Source organism: Oenanthe melanoleuca, chromosome 4, assembly GCF_029582105.1.
Source record: "Oenanthe melanoleuca isolate GR-GAL-2019-014 chromosome 4, OMel1.0, whole genome shotgun sequence".
Lineage (NCBI taxonomy): Eukaryota > Metazoa > Chordata > Aves > Passeriformes > Muscicapidae > Oenanthe > Oenanthe melanoleuca.
The window spans coordinates 6074560-6102407 of record NC_079337.1 but is presented as its reverse complement, the minus strand read 5'-3'; the positions used below and the strand labels follow the sequence as shown (position 1 = coordinate 6102407).

Below are 27848 nucleotides of genomic sequence, written 5' to 3'. Positions count from 1 at the left end.
GAGTAACTCTTCTGGAACATGAGCTCAAGAGAGCTCTTTCATTACAAAATAATGCTAAAATGTCAATACGTTTACACCTTGCTGAGCTAAGAGTTACCTAAGTAAATTATATTACTGTTACCTTCTTAAACAGTACTAAAACTAAGCAGAATTTGTAATTGCCTTCTGTAAGCTGGAAAATTAAATTCTGATCCATAGATGTTTCCAAGTTTGTTCACAGTTGCTTGGGACTTACACAAAGTTACTTACACAAAGAAGAAATGTAACAACAATCCCTTCTGTTGAAATTAGTGTTTTTGTAGACATCCATGGATTTAAATTACATTCAATCATGGATTTTCAGTGACCAATCCTATAGGATTATAATACCTTACAATATTAAGCATGGAGAGAAACTCAGGATAAACTCTTTTGACTTCCATTTGATTAAAAGTTCATGGATTTTGTGATTAGTGCTTGTTTAAACCACTGGATGTGACACCAAGGCAAGGAGATATTGTGCAAAGCAAACAAAAATAAAATGCTTACCAGCTCTGCAAAGTCAGCTGCTTCCAGATCACTCAGTGCTGTGTCAATTTCCATCTGAAATAGTAAAAAAATACTTTTTAATAGAGATTTCCAACACATTAATTTCCAGTAGTAGCACATCTTGCTCTGTGTCTTGCTCGTCTCAGATTAGGATTCATGAGTACAAAGTGAGCAGATAAAAGTTTTCACCTATATTTTATTAGTAACATGAAGTATCAAGAACACCTAGAGATGCAAGAATTAAGAAAAATCCTTTCTAATTGCTGTCTATTTCCCTGCTCTTTGAAGTGTACAATTTCTCCGCTTGTGTGCCTGCTGACCCCAGTGTCTGGTGTAAAGGAAATGTCACTCTTACTTTCAGTGTGCTTTAAAACACGAGGTCTAGAGACAAACCTGGCACACTACTGCATCCAGCTAAGTTTTCAGAAAAATCTTTTTTCCAATGGATTTCAGCTTTTTGTCTCTATGGAAGTCGCCAAAACTCTCTCACACATTCTTTTTGTTCTACTGAAACTGCTTTAAACTTCCTTATTTCTGTAACTGCAAGAGCTGTTGGTTAAATCAAATTTTACCAAGAGTACTTTCATTGGTCCTAGGCACTGAAACTCATGACATAAATGTGCTACTTAATGAAAAGAACCTAAATCACATAATTACAAACTTCTTGGGCTGTGTTAACAGGCTGCCTCTAATTGAAATACAGCCAGTTTTCAAACAGAGAAATGTCAGCAAGTCTGCTGTTGGCACTTGACAACTAACTAACCTCTTAGCTTTTTCCCAGTCAAAATTTAAATGGCTTTCTGCCTGAAGAACTGACATTTTTAGTTTTGTATTCCTTACAAAATAAAAAGATCTTCACCGAACACTAACTGGAAATGTCATCTTCTGCAACAACAACACTTTTCTGGCAAATAGGAACGATCTCAAAGAACTCTGGAAAGTGATGTCTATATTGTGAGTATTAATGATGCTGTTTTCTAAGTCCTTTTAAAACTTACTATTTTGTGAGAAAAAAATACAGCCTGCAAGCCAAAATGGAGACCAAAGGACAACAGAGCCTCTCTACAGAAACTTGAGAAGTAAGAAAAAAACATGGAAAAAACCCTGATCAACAAATTGTAAAAAAGTAATAAAACAACTACAGTGCAAGGTGGAAAGAATTAAATAATTATCAGTCTGTGACTAAAGATAAAGGAGAAGACAATTCTCCTTTGGAGGGGAAAAGGGAGAAAGCCACATTGGCAAAGAGAAATCTGTTTGGAAACAATGGCACAGACTGATGCATAACTTGGAACATCCCTGACAACTCTTACTGAACCATAGCAAACCTGAAATCATTCTGCAAACCCTGTCAACAGCAAACTGAAAGACTTTAACCCTTCATTCCTTCCCAAGAAAATTATACACTGAGGTCTTACTAAACATAAAAACATAAATGCAGCAAAGTCCTAGTTAATATTACCTTCAAATAAAGACCTATAAATTATAGAATATGTAGCAGAAAAGTCATTATGAACATCTAGACTTGAGCCTTTCCCAGAGCCATTCTGAGAAGCAATTTTAATTTTCCATCTCACAGCCTCTAAGTTCAGCGAGTACAATGTGGTTTCTTTTTTTGTTGCTAATGAAGTACGTTTGGATAATGGAGTTTATTGTCAGCTCAGATCAGAATAATTTTCTAATAATTAGAATTAGCCTTAACTATGTAATCTACAAACTTACAAATATTTTGTGTCTCTCCATGAAAGAAAACTCTGAATTTAAAATTTCCCAGCTGTTTTATTTGCATTAAATCATACCAGATAGTCATTAAAAAACCAGCTTTATGGTGACAAGACTAACATTTTAAACTGGAGTCACAGATACTAAAGTAATGAAAGTGAGATTTATGACTGGCAGCTAAAATGTTATTAATCTTACAATGAAATGTTTACAGTGACCTACCTTTTTTCTTCCTACTGCTTAAAGCACAACTCAGTTTCTAACATGGAGATAACCTGGCACAGTTAAATAAATGGTGCAGAAAAACTGTACCTGTCTGGTGTCAACAAATGACATGTGGATATTTATTTTGATTCTCTGACAGCCATTTATAATTCTCCTAAATTTTGAGAAGTACATGGGCTTCTAGAATAATATTTCCTGCCTGCCAAGTAATTCAGTGGTCAAAATCAAACATACAGCTCCATACCAGGGGCTGCTTTCTCAGCCCTTCCTAGGTAACTCTAAAGTCACCAAACTGCACTCACAATAGAAGTCCTGTGGGAATGATGGTGTAACTCCAAACTTGAAATTTATAAGAAAATGGATGTTCTGGGATGGGCAGAGCACTTAGGTAAATCAGACAGGAAGAGCAGAAGACACCTGCATTGACTTTTTGGCCTGTCATGCCCAGGTTTCCTGGAGAGGTGTGAGAAGGAGCTGACCTTGATTTCCTGAGGCAGTGTCAGCCAGCGCAGGCCTGGGAGGCTGTCCAGGAACAGGGCACTGCAGGAATCCTGCTGCTGCAGCCTCGCAGGATGAAGGGCACGCTGGAAGAACAGGTTGAAAAAATGATCCAGGCGAGAAACATTTTCCACCTGGCAAAAAGCACTGGACAAACATGAACTCCAAGTTAGAATAACACTGAGAAATTTGCAGCTTGTTTATATAACCCTCAGTGCTGCACAAGCCTCTTTGCAGCACGATGCTACATTTGGATGTATTTTTAACGTGGAAAAAGCCACTAGGCTGATATCCAGGCAGTACCTACAAACAAAGAGCAAACTAAACCAGTATGGTATCAGTAGATGTTTGAAAGCAACTTATGGTGAGTGAAACATCAGTCTCATCTATTTGGAAACTGAGATTTATTCTGTTTTGTTCACTATGGTGTACACACATTAACTGTGAGTTAAATGCAAGAATATGAGTAATCCACCTGGGCAATTTTATTTAGGTAACAATCAGACTGAAAATCTCCTGGGTGATTTCCAAATGCAGAGAAAGACACTCACTCTGCCAAATGGAGTCTGGCACTCCAGACACTCACTCTGGAGAAGTCCAGAGTGTTTACTCTGTTAAAAATCTAACACTGATACACATTATGTTTTACAGACACAGAGGATAACATTTGCAGAGTGCTGCTGACATCCACAGTGATTTGGATTATGGGAATGATTTAATCTAATCAAGGACAAAACTTTCTGAAGCGACACAGACTGCTTTAACAGTGTCTTACTAATGTTAAGACTGAGACCAAAAGGCAAGAACAACAGAATTCTTGTTTTTATACAAGTGTAAAGGAAAGGCAAAGAAATTCCCTAGAAACATTAAAATTAACCCTACTATTTGACTTTTTCAGTGAGCATCAATGAACAATGAGTGACTGAAGAGAAAATACTTCTGAAAGAACTCACCTGTCCAAAGAACTGTACATGAATGTCAAGGTCCTGACAACATCTTGAATCATGTTCCTCAGATGAGTAAGTGGCACACTAACAAATAAAAATTAAAACGTACAGCTATGGTTATAACATCTTTATGATGAATAAGTACTCCTCCTAGAACATGCATATATGTATTATTACTGTTATTCAGCAGTTCTGCAAAGAACTTGACTTTAACAAATCCTAGGATATTACTCTTTTCTAACTTACAAATATTTCTTGGATTTATTCTCTTCAGAGGAAATGAAAAAGAAACAACAACAATGGATATATGAAAGATGTGAATAAAATCAATCAAAATAGTGGAATCACAGACATAAAAACTAGTTAGAGTAAAAAGAGTACATTTTAAGCCCTTTCTTGCCTTTTTTGTTAGAAGAGTACACAAAATAAATTTGAGGACACAAAATTTAAAGGAAAACAAAACCTTTCCTTTGAAACTCACTTTTCTTCAGGAAGGCCAATTACAAGCAACTTGTCAGATTCTTTCCAGTAAACAACTTGAACCAGTTTTTCACATAAGAAAAGGGAGGAACTAGAAAAATGAAACCAGAAGTATTTCTGTTAACACTAGGAAGTTATAAAGGAGTTGAAAATCATTTCACTGAGCTAAAAATCCTAGTCACTGCAACCCACTACAATGAAATTCCCCCAAATCAATTTACATCCAGGCTGAGCACTCCAACTTCAGGCATGCTGTTGCAGTTAAAGTGTTACTGCCTAAACATGCTGAATTGCTCTGGTTTGTCTAGAACTTGACGCATGACCCATGTGTCCTGTACATGTATGTATAAAATAAAAAAAAACAGTAATTACATTTCAAACACTTTTACCTGATAATCTCGGTACCAGTAACACTTTCCAGTATGTCAGACAGTGTGAGAAATATCCCTCTCACACTTTTCAGTTTTTGGGATGCTTCAGATATGGGGTACTGATAAATAATTTCTTGCTGTGAAGAAAGTTAGCTGTTAGTTAAGCAAGCCAAAACCAAAATCCCTCCAAAAATCCCCATAGAAAACAAGATAATGATTTTTTTTGTGTATGCTAACAGTTGGGTTTTTAAAAAAACATTAAATCTTTTATTATATCTTTTCATATGACATTGAAACAAGCAGTGTGCTGCATGGGCATACTGGAAAGTTCCAAAAGGCATATGAATGTTTCTGACAGTTTTAAATTCTCTATTTTATAGAAAAGCAGGACTTATTACATGAATAATTATTACATGAATTAGAATAATTATTACATGGAGAAACATAAAATGACAAACTGTGTGACCACTGCATCTTACAACTTTAAGTACACTGTTAGTATATTGATGCCAAGGGAGAGGAGGAAATTCTTTATTGTGTGGGTGCTGAGGCCCTGGCACAGGTTGCCCCTGACTTAAACTATTATCAGACATAAAGCTCTACAAAAGTAATAAGAGAATAGGAAAACTCAAACCTCTCTGTACAACCCTACCTAGCTGCTTTATGTGGATAGCATAAAACATAGCTGATGCATATGCTCAAATTTTAAAATACACCATTAAGATTTCTCATGAAACATCTGACCAAATACACAAGTAATTTGAAACTACAGCTCTGCAGAGATAAATACTTGTGAGATATTTTTTCTAATCATTTAGAACAAATAATTCTTTTATTCAAGCACTTTCAAAAATGTATTATTTCAGCAGCTATAAAATATAGTCACAAGCAAACATGATTGTCTGTCATTTATTGCTTTCTGCCAAATCACGATGGGCCAAAAATAATGCATGTAATAATAAGCATATCTGCTGCAAAGATTATAGTAAATTATCTTTCTCCACAAATAAATGAAACACAGGCATCATTAACTTTCCTGTTTATGTCACTAAGCACATTCAGCTAGTGCCAACACCCACTAAAAAATGTTCCTTCATCAACACTCAAACAATGCAAAATTTCATTACAGAAGGACCTGACAAACTCTTCATTCATATCCAATTTAATTAACTCTATTTATAAATACTCATTAGTGACAAGGATCTTTTTTTCTGGAATCAATCCCCCAACTGGAGAAACCCAGCTGTTTTCTAATTGCAGAACTGCAAAGGGCTAGAAAGAGCCTTTCCCCCCCCTCCTCACTATGAGCTGGGGCCTTTACACAAAATTTGTTAGAGAATTATTTGAACACATTCCCAGGGAAAGAAAAGCCAACTGTAACAAACAGGCAGAGCTGTTATCATGTGTGGATATAGTGATTTAACAAGGGCCAGCACATACCACCAGATCAACTGGCAGATCAACAGCCCAAAGGTCACAGGCCAATGACAATGGAATTAATAAACACAAGTAGCTCATTTCTGCAAGTGTCAATTTTCCCTCAACCCAACCCCCAAACCTGGAACAGTCTTCTAGTAACAGAAGGAGGAACATGAACATTATTCCTTTTAAAATATGCTATTGCCAAAATCAGGTCAAAGACAAAGATGGCAGTGTTGTACACTGCTACAAATAGCGTATACTTGTAATACCCACCTTAAACTAAAATACAAAAAAAGGCAGGATTGCCCTTACTCACTGAGAAACTGTTACCATAGGGACACCCCCCACAGGCATACACACAGCCCAAATGATTCCCAATACTACCTCCTTGTAGAGCTGAGCAGGCAGAGCTTATAAGTCTTAAAGCTCATTAATTCTATTTTAGGTGCCAAAAGCTCACAACTGGAATACTTATTTACAAGTTCCAGTTGCCACAGTTTACACGGATGTGATCTGCATACCGTGCCTCCTCTGGATATGGGTAAAGCAGCTTCTTAAAGGATCATTATATTTCTGTTGTGCAGGATGGCTTTGGTGTACCATAACTCCATTTCAAGTACTGTTTAAACTACATCTGGGACAGTACATCTACAGGATAAAAGTTGCCTAAGGTTCAGAAAATGAAATTAAAGACAAATGCCTTAAAGAAGGCAGCATTCTTTAGCAAGGAAATGTTACAAAGAGCATCATTATATCAGCAAAGCATCTCTCAGCATATTTGGAGCTACATAATTGCCAAGACTTCTCAGGAAAGAATTATTCCATGTTGTGAAGGGACAACAAGGGCATTACAATCCCTCCTTTACCTCTGCTCAATGCTCAGGATTAATCCTGTTTCTTGGGAGAATGTAAAGCTACAATGGGGCAAGAAACCAGTTATTCAATTTACTGTGAAGTGCAGAATAGCAATCAGGCATTTACATGTGTAAGAGAGGAGCCAGAGGCCCTGAAATTTTTATTTGAAGTATTTCTTCCAGTTTATATGGTCAAGAAAACATTGGTCTTGGTACATATTGTGGTATCATGTAATTTTCTAGGTTTCTCCTCAGCCCTGTCTCTAGAAAATACAATTAAACCCTATTTTGTGTAGCTGTAACACTTTTCCTCTCTTACACATCACCAACAGAACGTAGACTTGTACCAGCTGAAAAATGATATAAAAAAAGGTAAAAGTTTCTCAACCTAAGGATAAATTCCAAGGGAGAGAAAGCAAAATGTTTTCTTTCTGCTCCCCACTCCATCACTATCCTGCCATCGTAGTCCCTGGGGACTGAAAAATCTGTGCTTTGTTTGATGTCTCCTCAGCACTGCGACACAATGCTAAATTTGAATTCACACAAGGGCAGAAGACTCTTTTCCCAAATGTCTGTTCCTAAGAAGCCCACTTTGTCCACTTGTCATTTACAGACTGGGCAAGAGGCCAACCTCAGCTCTGTGTCCCTGGTGGAGAGAAGTATTTGTAGCTATGGCTACATCCTGAACAACTACACAAACTTACAATGGCTTACATGCACACTGGCAAAACTTTCCTGAAGAACACAAAAAGGAAAGAGACGTGAAAAGCAGCTTTACAGGACAAAGGAAAAGTACTTCAGTGGTTCTAAAAACCCTGCCCAAGCAAGAATCAGCAGCTGACTGCTAACTGCAGACATGCCAGAGCCCTCTAAGAAAAGGCACATTAGCATATTGAAACAGGAGGAGCCAGACAGATGATGGATGTGGACTGCCAATAGCCCCTGCTGGGGGATATTTTTTTGACTAGGCAGATCCCTGTGAGCATCCAGAGACAGCAGGGCACTGGGGAAAGCACCTGGGCTGCTCCTCACCTGCTGCTGCTCAGAGAGCTCAGCTGCATTCAAGGCCAGTCAGGAGTTCCTCAGCACTGATGCTGATTCTTCTCCTCTGCAATTTCAGGCCTTATTTCTGCCATAATGGGTATTTTACGAACGATTCACAACTCCAAACCATTAAGAGGATTTTTTATTTATCCTTTTACATCAGATGTCCTAGTAGCTGCTGTGGTTAGTGGCTACCTTTCAGCTCAGGTTTATTGAATCAACCACATACCTCATCCTTGGATGTCTCAGAGTCCAGTTTGAGTGTGAGGAACATGACAATGTGAGGCACATCCTGCACAGCCTGCTGAAGGTCCAGACTGTCCCCTCCCCACAGGAGCCGAACCAGGTTGTTCATACTTGACTGTGTCTGTCTGTTCCTTTGCTCAGAAGTTCCTTCAGGCTCAAATACCGAGGTTTCAAATGTCAGTTTAACCTATTAAGGTAATTAATTACTGTGAGAATGAGGCTGCACTTAAAATTACTTTCCAGCATCAAATGAAACTTTGAGCCCTTTAAGAGGTTAGGTCTTCTCAGCCTCAGCTTTACTGACGAAGATGTAAGCAAACAAAATTCCTGCTGTTTCAAGAAAACCAAATACACATTCAGCACTACATAACCATCTATTACAAAGGACAAAGCCAGCTATTACATGCTCTATGAACCATATGAGTAAGCATGTGGTTTGCTGTGTTTTCATACTTAATTCTTATGGTTTTGAGAATGGAAAAATATACTTACTGCTCTGGCTTTGTTTGAGCAAAAACACCCATTACTGTGCCTTTGAAAACACACAGTATTTGACATCTTTCAAAATGTCAGCAGTTTCTCAAGTACATATCCTGAAGGCACTTTCTTGAGCATTTCTTTGCCATTTTGAGTGCACTGACACATTTGCACAGAGAAATCCATTTAAATTTACACTGGACTACAAAAGTCTGTTAAATTGTAACAGTAGCATTTTTTTTCATTTTCAATATGTTAACTTTCCTTTTTTTAACTGTAAAATCAGAATATAAGTTTTGTTGCTGTATTGAACAATTTGCACAACTACCAAGTAGCCTAAAAATTGTTTACATCCCTTACTGTGCTGTCTTCAGAAGAAAAAAGATCAAAACACAAAGCATCCTCTCTTAAACAAAACCTTAAAAGTTTAGATGATCAAGCTTTATTTGCCAAAAAATTATATGATGTTTACTGTCCCTTATTTCCCAAATAAGTTTAAACCCAGGAGTTTTAGAATAAATGTGTATTTCCTGATACACAAATAACACATTATCCTAACTTGATGTGAAATATGTTTCAAAATTTGCTTTTAAGCCTGACTTACAAAAATTATGTTTGTTAGTGGTTTCAGCAGTCACGAAAGTGATTTTTTTTGTGAATGAACACATTTTCCTAAGTATGAAGGGAGGAGATGTGAGAAACAGCCATCTCATGACTGAGAATAAAATCGCAATTTCCATGGAGAAAAAATTCATTTATGACATGAGATGAGAATTGGATGAGACCTTATTTTTTATCAGTCTTCAAAGCAACTGAAGATATATTTGGACTAAGTAGGCATGCTCTTAGTTCCCTTTTTCACATGTTTTTACTCAAGACTGTTTGCCTTGAAATACCTGTAACATGCCTATTGACTGGGAAGTTCTGAACATAACACATCACACCAAATCTTGCTTCTTTGTTAAAATCAGTGGCAATTCAGCTTGAGGACTGATGCAACAAAATCCATTTTTATTTTCCCAATTGTGATAAATTTTGAGAAGCCCAAGCAGAGGTAATTTATACATGTAAAACCAGATCATTTTCATAATTGTATGTGTGTGTACACAAACTTCAGAAGAGGAGCACCAGCTAGAAATAATGATGCTTTAAAACACCCACTGCCTGTCAAACTAGCTCAGAGAGAAGTGCCATCATCAGCTCTTACAGCTACATTTATGTCACTGGTTGCCACCTTCCCCTTCCACTTTACTCCCTCTCCCAACACCTTCCATCAATTTTCTTCTCTCCTATTTTTTTTTTCTCAGCCTTTTTTCTCTTCCTTTTCCCTGTACAGCACTGCAGTCAGTCTTGCTCTCCTGTCCTGTACTACCCCTTTCTTTTCTGGCAGTAACTCCTCCCTCACCCTCTCCTCATCAGATCAGTTCTGATTCCTGACACTGCACGTGAGCAGAGGAGCAGGAACACCCAGATAAGAAGCAGCTGCTAAGACCCAGTAACTTGATAGTTGACAGTTTCAAAAGTGTATGTTTTCTTCTCCAACATTCTAAGACTCGGTTCTATTTCTTTGTCAGGCTACCTGCACATATTTCAGAGTATTTTCCTCATACCCTTCTAACTTTTTACAGATTTTCTCAAGGCTAAATAGGTATTTCTCTTAACTTCTACTGCATCTTGTCTGTGGGCATTTAGTCAGACAGGCTACAGTCTCTACACTAATGACACACAAATGTCATTCATGCTGCAGTCTATCTTTTAGTCGCTCAGTTTTTAAAAAAACAAACTTAAGTCTTGTCTTAGATACACAACCATATGATCCTCCAGGGAAGATGCTCAAAGCAAACTGGACTGAACAGAACTTTAATTCTTTTTGAACTTGGAGTCATCCATGCTGCCTCCCACATCACTGTGATAAAAACGGACCAGAGATTGGATGACTACATATCCCTTTTTTTGTTTGTTTGTTTGTTTTGGTGGAGAAGAAATGAATATTCATCCCAAGCAGTCCATAGGATCTGATTAAATATTACTACTGAAGTCCCTTTTCATAAGGACTGACTGTGAAACCTTCCCCAGCTTTGATTCCAGTTCTCCTGAAGAAAATCATTTCAATGCACAACAGAAAACAGAAAACAAAATGACATGAAGAATGGGAAAAACATTAATATTCCACTCTATACATCATGCTCACGTTCTCAATACTTAGAACATTTCTCAAAAAGAATTGAACCAAACGGCAGGAAGGTGGCAGGAACAGCAAACTGTGAGGGACATGGATCATCATTTTCTGCTTAGGAAAGGTGACAAAGTGGAACATGACAGTGCTCTACACAGCCAAGGCAGGGTAAGATATGAACAGTCCAACTTTTTCTCATAACACAGGACATGCGGGTATGACATGCACTTGATTGGATGGCAGTTTGAAAGCCAGTGATAATTAACATAAAACTGATCAGTTACATAAACCAGTGCTCCAGGATGCTGTGGAGATCTAAGGAATTTTAAGAAACAAAGGAGAACATAGAAACCATTAACTAATGTTATAAGTCCTTTACTATTAACTGCTGGAAAGTAATGATTGGAAGGTCACTCTGTATTTAATCTGCTTCTTAATAGTATTATACATTTCTCAGAGTAGAAAATGTAGCTGTTGTACCACTGGTCTGCCCCAGAAAGGCATGATTTCATCTGCAAGAAAGCAGCATGGCTTGAAGATGGATTTTATTACAGACAGACCTGGGGCACTGCCTGCCTTTTAAAGGCTGCTTGCTGCTTCCTGTTTTGGTATCTGTTTGCCACGTGCTTATAGTCTGCACAACTGGAACTCAAAATTTCAGGCTGAAATTTCTGATTCTAGATGTCTGCCTCAGGCTGGGTATTTTTAGAAAGTTTTCAGTAAAATGGTTCTGTAATTCTGAGTATCAGAGTAAAGAAAAGTGTAATCCTTTAGCATATCTTGCTGTTCCTATTCTGTCTTCTCTGTCTCACGGTGTGAGGAAACCGCAACTATTTTGACTACAGAAATGTAAAGCAAAGGATGAATGTAGCATTTGGACTTCTATTGCTCAGTAAATGCACTAAACCAGCCCTTACAAGCATAGATCTAGTTGCCTAAACTGAGGTAAGAAAAATAAAATTCTGGAAATTCCAGCAATTTTTAACGTGAATCCAGAAGTGCAGGGACTTCACTTAAGGAAATAACTTATATATAAGTATAAAGGCTTTAAACTGCATATTTTTTGATATTCTGCAACATAAGATGAATGAAAACACAGTAACAATTTTGCTTGTATTACAAAATGTCAGCTACAACAATCCCCTGTTCCTTCAGCAGCACAACTGCAGTGTACTGCATTGCAAAAACCCCAGAAGTCATTATTTACATCTCCATGGTCTATTCTAGCCACCACTTGTCTGGCTTGACTCAAAGTGCACAGTAGAAAAGGAATAATTGCACTTTAATGAAAGGATTTGGAAAGGCACCATGACAAACTGTTACACATTTCAAGTAATCGCTGCCTGCTTGACAGATTTACTGACAGTGCAAACACTGACACTGCACCACAAGGAACTGCTCTGGGAAGGGCTGCACTGCCTTTTAGCAACAAGGAATACCTACACCCTAATCTAGAGAGGATGCAATTACACAACTGTATCATCTCTGCCTTTTTAATCATTCTGTATTTAACAACAGTTACAGCAACTCCGTATTTGGTCAAAGATGGACAAGAGAAGGTTTTTGGTCCATGGAGCTCTGCCAGTACTTGACCACAACTCCAGTAGCTCAGGCAAACTTCAGGCTGTCAGAGATCTTGGAAAGCTGCCTGAACTGACATCCCCAGTACTCAACCTCACTGCAGATCTATTTCCACAGGAACTTGAAGTACCATAAGTTGCGAACAGAACTTCTGTGTTCAAGAAAACATAAAATTTCCACTTTCAAAAATCTCTGGACTGTAAAATACTTCTATTGTTATCATCACCTTGTACATTCTACCCAAACAAACACTACCAAGAGACTAATTTTTAACTGCTCATTCGTCTAAGTTTCAACTTTCATTTTGTCTTCATGTCCATCAGGAAGAGGATTTAAGCAGAATAACTCAAAATATTTTATTTTAGGCTAGTAACATCCTAGGTAAGTAACACTCTCCTGACTTAGCTCTGAAATAGCTATCTAATTCTTCATTACTTATTTAATTCTTCATTAGAGCTCCAAAATTGTTTAGCTAGAAGAAAAAAATATATGCAGTAGGTTTTGAGGAAAGAAACATCATTCATCAGGTCAGGTATTTTGGAACATTTTTTTTGGTATCAATTTTTATTACTGACTTCCATAAGTTTCATCACTGTTGAGTTTTGAAAGATCTTAAAAGTATTCAATCTAACATCTCTTAGAACCCAAGCATTAATTTTTGTATTTAAATATTAAACCAGTATAAATTTCACCATTTAAATGCTCTTAAATATTTTTAATAGCACTCCTTGTTAATTCAGACTTGTTTTTACTCTCTTGTGGTTTGTGAGTCTTGTTTATATTGATGAAGATATAATTATTCTATTTAAGTACTTTCAGAGCAATTATTACCATTTTAAATACAGTAGTTGGTAAAAAAAATCCACTACTATTCTGCTGACATATTTATTTTTAAACTAGACATCAGCACCTACCTATTTTCATAGGGTTTTTCTGATTTGGATTTTTATCAGAATTAAACTCTGAAATTTCTACTCTGAAGTCAACCAACACATTCAAAAGATAAAAGAGGAAGTTTTAAGAAAAACACCACATAAATTTTGTTTCCTCAGGAAAAAAAGGCTAGAAGCAGTACTAACTTTTACAGAGAATTTTTGGAATAAATGTTCAACTGTACTGTATACTGTACCTGCATAGGACCTGGAATGCAAGACAAAACTCTCTCTATGTTTTCAGAATTCACATCGACATCATTTACAGCAACAAGAACATCTCCTGCAGTAGAACAGACAGGAAATGAGAAATCCAGTTGGTACTGCATCACAATAGAGTAAAACAGTGTCTTATTTAAAAAAGTAATATGCCATTGAAGCTGTCATAAATTCCATTTGTTGCATTTAAGTAGATGTTTGCTATATGCAACATTTACCACTTTTAGTCTATTACCTCGGTCTCACTAATGGCATCTTGTGTTTTTTACCTCTGACACCCTTACCATCTCTGGAAATGAGGAAAAAAAGCCCCTAAGGGTCCCAAAGACAAAGTCATTAACTGCAAGAGGAAAAGGTTTGAAAAATTAAAGGCACCAGCTGCAAAAGTAAACAGAACCGACTTATAGCTTAAAAACTTAAAATCCACATTTAAAGTACAAAAATCAAACTGGGATTTCTATATGAAGGGAAAGAAAATATTCTCAAGAAGTATTCCAGTGGTCCTAAGGTCATTCTTACATGTGAACTAAGAATACCAAGAACTGAACAACCAAATGGAAAACCAAGCTTCATTTTGCTTGAGCTGCACAAAGACTCCCCTAGAAAGTGCCTCCACATCCTCTCCAAGATCATTAACGTAGTGTTCATCACTCAGGCTGTGGAAGGGATTAGAAAAAGGATATGGATTTGCAGCAAAAGTGCATGTTTAGCATAGCTATATTTGAAGCCTTGACTTGGCAACACAGATGTCATCAACTGCAGAAATAAAGCACTGAACCACTGTAAGGTTGTATGTCAGTTTTCCAGGGAGAAGTTTGCTCAGCTCAAACTGACAGTGCTAATGACATGCACATTATGGAAAAGCACAGCCTGAGTCTCTCAGGTCTCTCCATTCCCTGAGAGTCTATTCAAGGCCACAGAATGTTCAAGTTCAGGAGACTGAGTTACCATTATTTCTATGTCTACCTTGTTTTAAATATCTTCAAATTGCAACTTCCCAGGTACGATTGCTCAAAATCAGTGCAACACATAATGAAGGCCAACAAGAGAAAAAACATTATTCTGAACTAACCACTACGGAAACACTGAATACCTCCAAAATGCAAGCAATATTCCTCTTTAACACACCAGGCAAAAACCAGTTGCTCACTCTTCTTTTACATTAAAAGGGAATTAATTTCTACTTCTGAATGCAAAACTAAGAAAAGGTTACATTTTATTCTACACATAAAAATGTTTTGGGTTTTTCAAGAAATAGCTCTCTCCCTAACCTCTGTGTTTCTTGATGCACAGCACAGTTAAGTTTTAGCCTGTCAAATCTTCAACACAACAGTAATTCAAAGACAGAAAAGCTGAAAGCTAAACAGCATTTAAAGGAACTCAGTAAGTCCATGCCAGAGCCCCAGGACACGAAAATTAGTAATGAAAAGCAGAGCACTCAGGCTACTCTAATATAACAAGAATTATAAACAGGATTACTATGTTCTTTGTTAAGAACACTGTATTAAAGATCATTATTCACAACTAAAAGAGAAAGCATAAATTGCTCTTGTATTCAAACTCATCTGTTTACACAGAAGTTGTTTGTGTTGTGTTCCATAGGAATTGTTGTAAAGCCATTCAGAGGAGCTGCACACACTTTGTGAGGACACCCACACCTTAGCACTTGAGGGAATGTTTTGGAACCACATCATCCAGGGCGGAATAGACAGAGACACTTGGAAAGGAGAAGAGCCATCAGTATTTACATGTTACATACTCCAAGTGTTTTATTTATTCAATGCCTAATGTACACATGTAAAACTTTCATTGCAGCAGTAAATATTTATTCCACCCAATTGGTAAAAATGTAATCATGGCATACATGGAACAGCTTTCCAGAGCACACAGCCCAAGAAGTTCTGTAAGGCTGCCTTTCTTCTGCCAGAAAATGGGTGTATCACTATCAAAGAAGAGCAATTTGATACACAACAGAAAATCTTTCCTGATTAGTTTGGATTTTCCAGAATTGGGAGTGGAAGCAGGGAGGGTGGGTGTTTCAATGTTTTGCTACTTTTCTTTTTGCCACACACAACAGCAGTCAAAGAATAGAGACTAGGAAGTAACAGAATAAATAACATAACTGGGCAAAGTATGAGCTATGTAAAATTTTGAACCCAGAGTAGTCCTAAAGCAAGACATGACCACAAGATCTACTCAGTGTGATAATTAACTTCAGTTAGAATTAGTTAATACATGCAAGTCATACTTTTTAAGAGCTTGACATCTACATTTTATTTAGGAATTGCTTCTTGCCCTTTAGCAGTGTGAAAAACTTACAGAAAGTCAAACTGATTCAGGTCTTCAGACATTAACTATGTTAAAAAATTAATGCAATTGTATAAAGTTTAATCTAATTTCACTTACCTAATGCTTAAACAATTCAGGTTAAATGAAATCAAAGTGTAAATAACTTTTGCAGACCCAATGGTCTGCAGAGTTAAGTCAAACGATCTCAATCTAAAAACATCACTGAATTAGAGATATAAGGAGAAACATGAAAACAAAATGTCACTCAGTTCCATTTTTAGACATGCAGTAAGCCACTGCAATAGAAGAACGGAATTTTCTTCAGGCAGCTCCAGGGTATCTTTCCTTAAGTCAACAAACTTACCTTTAGAAAAAAGACATGTCCTTCTGAAAGAAAATACTTTAGATTACCTATTAGGAAGGTTCTTCCCTGTGAGGGTGGAGAGGCCCTGGCACAGGTTGCCCAGTAGAGCTGTGGCTGCCCCATCCCTAGCAGGGTTCAAGGCCAGGCTGGATAGGTGTAGTGTGGGGTTAGCACCAGCTGACTTTTAGAGACTCTCCCAACTCAAACTGTTCCATGATTCTATGACTCTCTTTAAGGAATGAAGTAAGCTTTACTTAAATTTCATAATAATGAATGATCAAGCTTTTGAGTTCTATCAGTTAGTGTGGAAAGATTCTCAGTTCACAAAGAAACTCTAAGACATCCATGCATGTTATCTGCACAGTGTTAGGCAGGGCTGAACGTCACTTGAGTGATGAAATAGATAGAGATGAGACAGGAATTCTTTCTATTTTATTTGTTCTTATCAGAAAACTATGACTACTGTTAACCATCCCTTCCCTAGAGATAAACCTGCAAGCACCATTTCCAAAAGTAGATCCCCATTGGATTAAGCCCAGGGACACTGACTGGCAAGTGAGCACCACTTCCATCCTGTGATGAGAAGTGCACATTATTTTTCTGGAATCATGAGAATCAAGTTGTTCCCATGGGAGAGGATAGAGGACACTTTTATCATGGAATCCTGGTATTTAGTTTTCTCTGTTCTTGGTGATGACTTGGTGGGAGCACTTTTATAAGTTCCAGTAGGCCTTTCCAAAAGAGGCAAACTCTGGAATGCATTCCTACTGAAGAAATGCAGATCAATGACTTAATTTATACATTAGCAGGCTGCTTTCATCCAACCCAGTGCTGCTATGCTTCAAGATGAGATTAAAAGAACAAAAGCCACATCTCAAACACCACAGTGAGAACACAGCAAAGCTTACACAAACTCTGTTTCCATCTTGTGAACACGACATCTCTACTCTGGAGAGTCTTTTCAACAAACATACCATGGTAATTCCACATAAAAATCTCAAACCCTCCCAGTATTTTGGTCCTTTCATGGGCTTTTTTTCCTGACAGGACTCTAAGGATATGGACCTTTCAAGTAAAGTTTGCAACAGCAGCTGTACATTTTGCATACATGTTCAAAACTGGATTATTATAGCACATCTTTACTATCAAACACGATTCATTCTTGTCAGTGGGCAGTTTTCACAATTTTTTGACAACTGTAGGTACTGATAAAAAGAGAAGATTCATGCTGAGCTATTTGGTTATGAGAGCAATAAAATACTTTCAAAGAGGACAACCACAGTATGCTTTGCTGGTGAAAAGAGCTTTGCTGTATTTTCAGTATCACTGGAATTAATTTTTTACTTTTCCTATGGTAAAGATGATGCTCATCAGCATTTACAGGAACTTTTCCCCAGCGTGAATCTAACAGGTTTCAATTTGAAGTGGGGTGGGAACCAAATTATAATGGCATTACCCTTATTCGTCAGGATCTAAATGCAAGTATTTTGAGTTGTTTTTCCTCTTTGAAGATATGCTCCAGGTTTTCCACAGCAGACCAAGCTTTGCATAATGTTACTAATTAACTGAAGCAAGGAAAATGTTTTGCCAAAGATACAAAAGGCACTTGAAAAGCACGAGATAGAATTGTGAAATGAAAGTGGTGACGAGTTTAAAAATCAGTGAGGATTTTCCCACTTTGAAAATTTAAGATGGATGCTGGACTGCTAAATGTAAAAAAAAGATAAATGAACTGATAAACACACGGATAGAGTGCCATCTTTTTAGAGTTACAAAGCAGCAGGGTTTTTTAGCTTGCAAAACTGTTGTATTTACTTTCATATGGTCAGCGCCTGTATTCCACTTGGTTAATAAAGTACAGCAACAAGACTTACGACTTCCATATGCAATCTTAAAAACCAAAAATTAAAGTGTATTGCACAAATAATAAACAGATGTTTTAAGTGTTCAAAGCTATAAGGGATACACATTTCAAAACAAATACGAGAAGCCACCTGAGGAAAGTGATTATTAAGGATGGAAAAAGAAGTTACTTCACTTAAAAATGCTGAAGCATAAACCACTTTGTGAGTCAAAATGAGTGCTGCAAACTGGTCACCAGGAAGACAACTAGATGTCATTTTAAAGTATGTATTGTTAAAGGAAAATATAATTTTGATTTGCCTCACAAAAGACTACTGGCAAGCTGGTGTGGACCACTGAAGGCCACTGAAATGTTATAAAGCTGAACAAGAACAGGTTAATGTTTATGTGCATAGAGGCCAATGGAGATGAACAAAGTTATAAGCAGAGCAGCCAGCATAGGGCTGTGCTCATCAAATATTTCTCCTCTTTGATGGCCTAAGAAGATGCTCACTTTTGTGCTGCTTCTTCAGTTTTAGACTGACCATGAAAATGTCCTTTACTGGCTGTTACTCCACACAACTCCTAAAAACTACTTTGATAAGAACAATTGAAAGGCAAAGTTCTACTGTTGTTGAACTTTCTGACAAACTCCAGCCCCTGTGACAATCTGAGGAGCTACCTAAATCAGGCTTTGGGTGTACACCACAGCTATCCCATCCTGTGATGTGCTGTACAGAAGCAGTAAACTGGACAGATTTTTGACAGAACAGAATTTTTTTCCTGTATATTCTTTATGCAGACAAGATTGAAATCTGAGCATCTAATTTATGCAAAGCATCCCTATTTCTAGACACCACATAAAAATTCTGGAGTACTCAGCTTCACTATAGATATATAATTTTAAAGTATTTTTATATGAAAATTACACATTTTCCACTGTTGGCACTGAACACAGCTCATTTTCCCAGTGAAGAGCTGAATAACCCCAGTGTGCTTAAAACTATTTCATTTTCAATGTGCAAAAAAACAAGGCAAGGGTTGATGATAGCCTAGGACATAATAAAGTGCAAGACTCTTCTTAGATTAAACTAAATATTATTCTATTTGAAACAAACAGAAAAAACCCCACAGTTTTTGTCCTCAACAGCTCTTGAAAGCATTAAGTGCAGCAGATGAAATACTATCTCTGGTTAGGTCAGCTTGATCTCCTGGATCTGGTACTTGCCTACACTGTTCTGACTTCACACCTGCTCTCACGAAAATGTTGTTTACAAATCTGTGTCCCAAAATTAACTTACAGGTTACAAACACCCACTCTTACACTAAATAGATTAAACACCCATAAGCAGACCAAGTTGAAACTCTCTCTCCTCCCCCTCAACCCACATCCCCCACTTCTTGACTAATCATTTCTTGCTGGTAAAATTTGAAAGTTATCCAATTTTCCCTCTGGAGTATTCTTTAGCATCCCTACCAAAAACACATGCTGGAGCAATCAGCCAATCGAAGCACGATGTGTCTTTTTATACACACAGCACTGGAATTTCAAAAGCACTCATGCTGACTTTGTGGGATTTGTGCTACTTATAGCAATAAGATTTTTAATGATCTTCTAACCAATATCACATCTTTGCTCTCCCACTCTGTGAGCTTCAAGGATAATTAAATAATCTTTTACCCTTTACGGATGTGGCCTGGTTGTCTCACATTTACTGTCTCCAAGTTTTGAGTGGCCTCAGAGCTGAGAGTGGGAGTGCTCCCTCATTACCCCTCACAACACACTCCCCTCCATCATTCACCTTCGGGTGCCTGTCAGACCTTCTGTGACCCAAGTTTAACTTACTGCACCAGCAAAGTACTAGACAGCCAATTTCTCTTCTGGGTTAGTTTCTTGCCAGGTTATTTCCTCAGATCATGGAAGTGCCTGAGCAGCCAAACCAACACAAAGGCTGCACTGGCTCACTGCCTCCCCAAACTGCAGCCCATGGATTTGAAGCCTCCCAAAGTCACAGCTGCTGAGGAAGCTGCTGTTGGACTTGCAAGTTTTCTGCTGTGGAGAAAGTCTGTAACATAATAATGTATCTTACTCAGTATTTTTCCCCTCATTTTTATGATAAAAAATCCATTGAAAGCATATATACAGCAAAGCTTTTTATCTAAGGGGGATGCTGTGGAGAAGAACGAAATCTAAATACAGTATCTGGCAGACTATAGGTTTGCTCTAGTCCCACTAATCCATTGAGCAAATCCCAAATTAAAGGTGATGGTGGGGCATTTCTTGCTCCAAGCTTCTCAGGCTCTGAACACTAAGGATGGTCATCTCTTTACTGTATTCACACTTGTCAGATTATGCCATATGTTCTTAAAATAAATAGTACAGTAAAACTGACTAGGCAACAAACCATGAGATGGAATGACACTGACTTGAAATAATCCCTCGAGAACTGATGTAATTGCTTACGTCTCAGGAATATTCAAGTCAGCTGCCTCTAACAGCAAAAAAACCCATAAATCTTCATATTAAAAGAAGAGTGCAGAAGTTAACTATTCCTTCAGTTACTTACCAATCAGGATTTGACCTGTTTTCATTGCAGCACTACCTGGCACCAAGCCATGTACCACAAGCTTCTCTTCACTGACTCCTCTGGCGCCTTTATCCCTCCTGCCTTGTTTTTCCACTCTTCTGCTGCTCCATGAAGACTGATGGACAATCCCTACCAAGGCCTCCAGCAGCCTCTGCTGCTCTTCTTCCTCAGCACTGTAGAGTTTTCTGGGATTTACATAAACAGACACATCTTTGTACTTTTGCTGAACAGGAACTCCCATGTTCTGAGCAGACCGGTGTTTCAATATGGAAGTAGGACCTGAGGGGAGCACACTGCAGCTTCCGTTGCCTTTCTTACCAGAACCCTTTGGTAAAAGACTCTTCTTTTTTAGCATTTTGGTCCATTTCTTCAGTTCATACTTCCTTTCCTTTCGTGATCCCTCTTGAATAATTTCAGCTTCATTTTCACGAAACCTGACATGATTCACTGCTGGCATTTCTGGACAGCTGTTCTGAAGCAGAATCTCTTCTTCACTTTCACTTAATTCTAAATAAAATAATTCTCCATTTTTCTGCACGCTATCCAACCATTCAGGCTCAAGGTCACTGGGAAAGAAACAAGAATGATCAGTGAGTTCTAATAAGGAATATCACTGTGCAAGTGAGATCTGATATTTAAGTAGGGAGAGGACACGGAGAGTGAAAGGGTTGAATAAAAAGCAGGGAAAAAAAAATAGCTGCCTCCTGAGCATTGACAGCTCAACTGCTTTAAGTCTGTCATGAGGGTTAGAGCTCGTTTTAGATAAATGATGGACATGGCAAGGAAAGACATCCCTCTCACCAATAAAACAGTTTCTTCAAATGCCTTAGAGGAAAACAGCCATTGCAAAAAGCACTATTCTCTTTTGAGAAAGCAAATATTTCTTTGATATGCAAGCTTTAATTAGTAATTACATTCATGTGCATAACAGGACTTCCTCTTATGAAGAAAAAATTCCATTCTATTTATTATCTCCCATTATTTTTTCCCTTGTACATTTGTAATATATTCATGGCATGATTTTTGAGGTGGTCCTGAAGATGGACTTTTTAATCCTTGTGGGCTCTGTCTAACTCAGGATATTCTGTAATGCTATGGGAACACAGATTGCACTGCTAGCCCTTTGGAAAGAAAAGATAAACATTTGAAAAATCACTTGGATTTAACATTAAAAAAAAAAAAATCAAAATCAAAACAACCTAAGATGAAATTTAGGTAATAGTTTTAAAAAGCCGAGTTCCAAACAGCATTTGCAAAAATACACACTAAAAATGCAAAGAGGCAGCACTGCTGCAGAAACAGGATCTGGCAGCTGGCGTGGATCACCCAAAGTCAAGAGCAAGACACTTCAGCAAAGCAAAGGCAAAACAGCCCTAGGATATAACAGAAACATCATCAGCACAGTGCAAAAAAATTTTTGTCCTAATTTGGAAATGCCAATGTGTCAGCCATGTCCAGTTTTGGATAGTAGGTTTTAAGAAAGATGTAATAACTGGAACATACCCAGAGCAAAGAGACAAATGCTAAGTAGCCTACAAACACATTTAAAGGGAAGGAAACTGAAGGAAATCATACTCTTCTGGCTGAGGGAAAGAAGAAAAAAATCAACCAAAAAATGCCTGCTGAGGGGAAACAGACCAAATGAGCCTCAAGGTGAACTATGGAGTGTTAGATAGGTGAGAATCAGTAATGGCCAAAGTAAGAAGAGTACTCAGAGGTTTAATTATCTGTTCTACATGGAAGATTTTCAGGAACAGACAAGATCAGTTAATTCTCCCTAACCAGATGAGAAGAAGACATTCTGTTTCATAGAAATCATATAAGAAAAAATAAGAGATTGACATAGTAATTAATCTAGTAGTTTAAACACACATTAATGTATTTTACACTAGAACTACTTCTGAATAAAGAACGCAAATCCAGTTTAAAGCTAGTAATAAAGAATCAAATAGAGCATTAACTTGAAAACACAGATAAATGAAAAAGTTTCAAAGTTTAGCTGAAGAGAGAACATTACAGACATTGCACCACAGCACCTTTAAGGGCTCAACAAGAGGATCTGGCTGGACTAATATACAGAAAACACTGGCATTACTCTCTTTCTGGAGCCCCAATTATTGAGAAAAGCCTATGGATCTTGCAGACAGGAAGTAACATCACCTACCTCCTCTGTATTTATTAGCTTTTTTTGCCCAAATAGATAGTTTAAAAGAAGAGCCACCAATTGTGATAATTTGGCTATACTTGATGGATAAATCAAAGTTTGTGATTTCTGTTGAGTCTTCCACAAAATCCTTATGCAAGAAAGTATCAGAATGCTAACAAAACCTAAAGGCTGTCAAGGACACACTGACCCAACATCTCTCAGAAGGTGGTAGGCAAGAAATAACATTAAAAGAGTTTTTCCTTGTTTTGTTTTTTGTTTTTTTTTTTTTTTTTTTTTTTTTTAGGAGTACTCCCACATTCTGGCCTTTGTAAGCAAAATTAAGCAAAAACAAACAAAACAAAACAAAAAAAAACCAACCCAAACAAAAAGAAACAAAAAACCCAACCAAACAAACAAAATACCAAAATCCTCAAATCAACCAATCAACAACTCCCTCCACCCCCCCAAAAAAGACAAAAAAAGAAAACTAGAAATTTACACTAATGGATTAACAAAAACTCCTGTCATATATGATAGCATTTTTATTCCCTTTTTAAAAGAGACTGTGATCTTTGGAAAAGCTGTTTCTTCTTTGGGGTAGATGTCAATGTTTCAGCCTGGATGTCAGTCCATACACTCATATTCTCCAGCTGTGTTGTCTATTTTTATTAGAACAATATGGACCAGGGGGAAAAAAAATGGTGTGGGCATGTCTGGTGTTTACTCTGGGTTCACCCAAACAGAACCACTCCAGAGAGAAGTCAAGAAGGAAGTGTACTGTAAAAAACCTCTCACTTTCCCAATAGAGATCCAGACATCTGGAAAGGAAAATTTGAAACAAGAAGCCTGCAACTAGGAGAGGTTTTTTCCCCCTAATGCTCTACTGTCACAATAAGTTTAAACCAAGCAAGGAATGGAAAAAGGAAAAAAAATAATAAAAAAACCACTTATTTTGATCTGTTTTCCCTTGTGTCAAAACAAATACTTACACAATAGCTTCAGCTTGCCTCTAGGACTGGAAGCTTCAGTCAAGGGAGCTAAATAACTTGAAGGCTTGCATTTCTGTAATAATAGTTTCACTGATTCCACACAGATATTTCCTCCTAGGGATATATGGCTAAAAAATTGCACTGATTGAAATTGTCTATTTATGGAAGAAAGATAAATTGGAAAGAAAGGATCCATGGTCTGCTGGATAAATTGTTATATAGACAAGTTATTAAAAGTATTACATGTAAGTATTAGACTGTTATGTGCTGAAATTTGTGCAACAGCTTTATCCCCTAAATATATACAAAGAATGACAGCAAAATGGCATTTTAGATGAAAGAATTGAGAAAAGAAAAAACTCAAACACACAAAATATAAAAAAACATGGCTTCAGGCTGAAATGCTACAGTTGATTTCTGGCTTATAAATACAAGAATAAAGTAAGGTAGGTGTACATACAACAGCTTTGTCTCTGAGCCAGAGATACAGGGCAACTACAAATTAAAGTACATTGGAACACAATTCTAACTTCTCCTACCTAAATATTTTTTTTCCCTCCTCTGCACAGCATGATGAAAACAACAACGCTATTCACTCGGCCCTGAAATACACATTTGAAGTGTAAAGCAGAACTGTTATAACACAGGGAACCAAGTTAACGTTGTAAGCTTAGCTTCATACGAATTAAAAAATACACCAATAAATTAAAACGCTGGAAGATGCATTTATAACTTTAAAATATGCACTATTACAGAACTGCCTAACTTTAACGAGAAAGGCTACACAGTTCATGCTGAAGCAGGCGCCAAGTGCCTCCTTCCCAGCTGGATGCAGGGCTCAGTGCAGGCGCTGCCCGCAGCCGAACCCGCTCTGTGCTACCGTGAGGGCTCTGCACCGCGGCACTGCCGCACACCTCCCACGGCCTCCGCGGCTCGCCCTTCCCGGCCCCGCCCTTACTCGGAGCTGGCAGACAGGGAGGAGCCGCAGGAGCCGCTCTCGCTGCCGCTGCCCGCGGGCTCAGCGCCTTCAGCCCCGGTCGGCTCCAGCTCCGGCTCCATCCCCTCAGCAGCGCCGCTCCCGCCGGGAGCCCCGGACGCCATGACAGCCGCGCGCGGCCGCGTGACGCGCGCCGCGCCCTCCCATTGGCCGGCGCCGTGCGCGCCATGGAGACGGCGGGAAGCGCGAGGGCCCGGCCGTGAGGGACCGGCCCTCCGCGCTGAGGGTAAATCCTACATTATAATGGGAATTCCCATGTGCCCAGCCTCACCCGGCCCTCAGACGTCTTTCCCTGGCTCAACAGGAACGCAACATGGAGAACCAGACTTTATTTAATTGCCTGATTCCAAGTTCCCAGCGCCCATCCCATAAAAGACACCATTAGTGAAACTTGAGAGTCCTGAGGTGAAGCTCAGAGCATTGTAACCAAACACTGATCATGAGGGGGAAACATGAGGTAAAAAGTGATTCTCGGGTCAATTGGTAAGCAGTGAGATGCCTCTGTGCTTTATTTTATATGTTATTATATTAATTTAACTAGTGTGAGAAATTAGATTCTCCTTCGGTTTGTCAGGAGAGCAGTGCGCTTCAGGAGAAGCAAGGATGTGACAAGGCCAAACAAGTACCTTAAAATATCCCATGCAGTCCACATGTGTAAAATCATGCACAGTCAAGAGAGAGACAGAAAAATAACCCTACTCGGTTTACAGGACTTAAATTATTCACATCCATGAAAAACAAGACTTATGGAAGCCCTGCAGACAACTTGCTGTGTAGCTGTGTCAGTAAACCCATCAGGACACACATGGTGAGCAGGGAAAGGGATGGAGAGTAATTGTTGGAACATCCAGTTTAATGTGCTGGATTTAATCTCTGCTCAGTGGGATAGTTGCACAGCTTCAGCAGAGAGGTTTTATAGTGCTGGAACACTACGGAGGAGTGACAGAATCCTCGTATGAAATTCCTGTACTTGAAACTGCTTTAGGGAAGCATATATTAGTAAGTGTGATTTCAAGTGAATTAACAGACAGGAATGTTTTGGACTCATATCCGTGTGATTAAGGCTTCAACTGGAGTAAAAATACCTATATTAAGTACTGTGGCCATTCTGAAGTTCCTATACAAGACCTGATTTCACAAGATAAATTACTCTTGCATGGTTATTAAGACTACACACCTATCCAGAGGATGAGACAGAAACATTTCCTAAAGAAAAAAGTTTGTTCTACTATGCTTTCATTTAGAAGTAGGTGAGATACACGGTCACACTCTCCCTAATTATGCTTACACTTGCAAGCACTTTTAATACACTGAGCAGCACACTGAAGTGTTTCTGTAGAGAAGTGATAGTCAATGCCAGATGGTGCTGTGTTAGTTAAATTTCGCTGAGTTCAAGAGCTGATTAATTGATTCCAGTTGTTTGTTCACTAAGTGAGAAATGCAGGCTCTCTCTCAAGAAGGCAGTGGTCTTACACCATGCTATTTTATAGGAATAAGCATATTATGAATGGAAGGATGATGGAAGGCTTTGGTCCTCTGAGAGGAGTAGCTGGGAGCCACCTAAAGACTTTGCTGAAACAAATGTGGAATTTTTGCTGCTGTGGGAACAATTAAAGATTGCAGGATATATCTCACACAGCAGGATCTCATTTTAGTGAAGACACAGATTTTCCCACACAATCCCCCTTGAGAGGAAAGCCTCTCATTTCTTGGGCATAAATATTAGGATGAGACTTGAAATAATTTGTCTTCTGGCAGACACTTTACACTTAATCTGAGTAGCTGGGGCTGATGCTCCTCACTAAGGAATCCATGAGCCTTCTATGCCAAGTTGCTGTTTTTAACATGCAGATGGTAAAAATCTGCCAGGGGGCATCACTGGTATCAGTAGCACTGTTCACCCTCACTGGACAGCTGGGTAATGAGCACTTAGGAGTGGCTAATTAAAGCTTGAAGGCTGTTCTGATTAGCTGTTCCTGCAAAGAACTAAATCCGTGCGTGGAAATTTATTTCCTGAACAAGAGTTTCTTTTCTTTTTTTTTTTTTAATTTTTTTTTGCTTAACCTGTTTTAGAAACTGTTGTGCTTTAAAAATAGCAACCTGCCTTGATCCATGCCTATATTCAGAAGGAGACTGAAGTTAAAAGAAGACAGGGCATAGGACACACTGGTTCCATGCTTCAAACTGCAGCTCTTCATTAGTTATAATGAGGTAAGAAGGCCTTAAGTGACTTGATAATGTTTTTTTTTTTGGCTTGCTGCTTCTTTTCAGATCACTTAATATTTCCAGGGAGGCTCTACCAACAACTGGACAGACACAATGATACATTTCAGTTAAAACATGGTACATTACAAGCAGATTAAGAGGAAAATAGTTTCATCTTTTGTTTTTCAGTTGTGTTTCTTGCTAACACCTGCTTTACTGAAAGAAAAGCTAATAAAAAACATGAGTGATGTTATATTTCAGCTATTGATTCCTGGGTTTTTTTATTCCTCCACACAGCATGAGCAAAATACGTCAAAAATAATTCACTCTTTTTTAAATATTAATGACAGCAACACAACTTTCCCCTCCCCTGCCCAAGTCTTTCTTAAAGGGCAAAATACATATTTCACATGGATTCCTTAATAATTAAGATTTTTGATTACAAAGTTTCCATTAAACTGTGTAAGACTCTGATTACAGAATCTTCTGTTCACAACTCCTCTGACAAGACTGTGTATAGACCATCCACAGCAAAGTGGCCTGAACTGAAGAGTGACACTGGGCTGTCATTTTCATTGGGATATTTACATATAAACAGACTCCATGGAGAATAAAGGCTACCTCTGGGACCAAAGGAACAGAAGTTTTGTGAGTAAACACTCTAGTGCTTAGTAAATGAAATAGAAAGAGTATTCTGACTTCTTAA

The 27848-nt window shown here is 38.1% G+C and overlaps 1 protein-coding gene and 1 long non-coding RNA gene across 5 annotated transcripts in view; one reads left to right on the top strand and one right to left on the bottom strand.

Annotated features, from left to right (window-relative positions):
- Positions 1 to 25054, bottom strand: part of INTU (inturned planar cell polarity protein) — a 32470-nt gene extending 7416 nt beyond the window's left edge. For both annotated transcript variants that reach the window (XM_056490039.1, XM_056490041.1), the window contains exons 1-9: positions 24899 to 25054; positions 20785 to 21371; positions 13701 to 13786; positions 8321 to 8524; positions 4790 to 4908; positions 4402 to 4491; positions 3927 to 4004; positions 2955 to 3120; positions 529 to 582 (exon numbers count right to left, since the gene is read on the bottom strand). In XM_056490039.1, coding sequence (XP_056346014.1) covers positions 529 to 582; positions 2955 to 3120; positions 3927 to 4004; positions 4402 to 4491; positions 4790 to 4908; positions 8321 to 8524; positions 13701 to 13786; positions 20785 to 21371; positions 24899 to 25041 — 1527 coding nt within the window. In that variant the 5' untranslated portion in view covers positions 25042 to 25054. The remainder of the gene's footprint in view (positions 1 to 528; positions 583 to 2954; positions 3121 to 3926; positions 4005 to 4401; positions 4492 to 4789; positions 4909 to 8320; positions 8525 to 13700; positions 13787 to 20784; positions 21372 to 24898) is intronic.
- On the top strand, positions 507 to 14726 carry LOC130252478 (uncharacterized). Of its 3 annotated transcripts, none has more exons than XR_008840370.1 (4): positions 507 to 1482; positions 3872 to 3992; positions 6639 to 6734; positions 12509 to 14726. It is a non-coding gene; the product is annotated as an uncharacterized LOC130252478 (long non-coding RNA). The 3 variants fall into 3 exon arrangements; XR_008840369.1 differs by lacking the exon at positions 12509 to 14726 and adding an exon at positions 7661 to 8313; XR_008840368.1 differs by lacking the exon at positions 12509 to 14726 and having other exon boundaries at positions 6639 to 7638.
- Positions 25055 to 27848: the final 2794 nt, after the last annotated feature.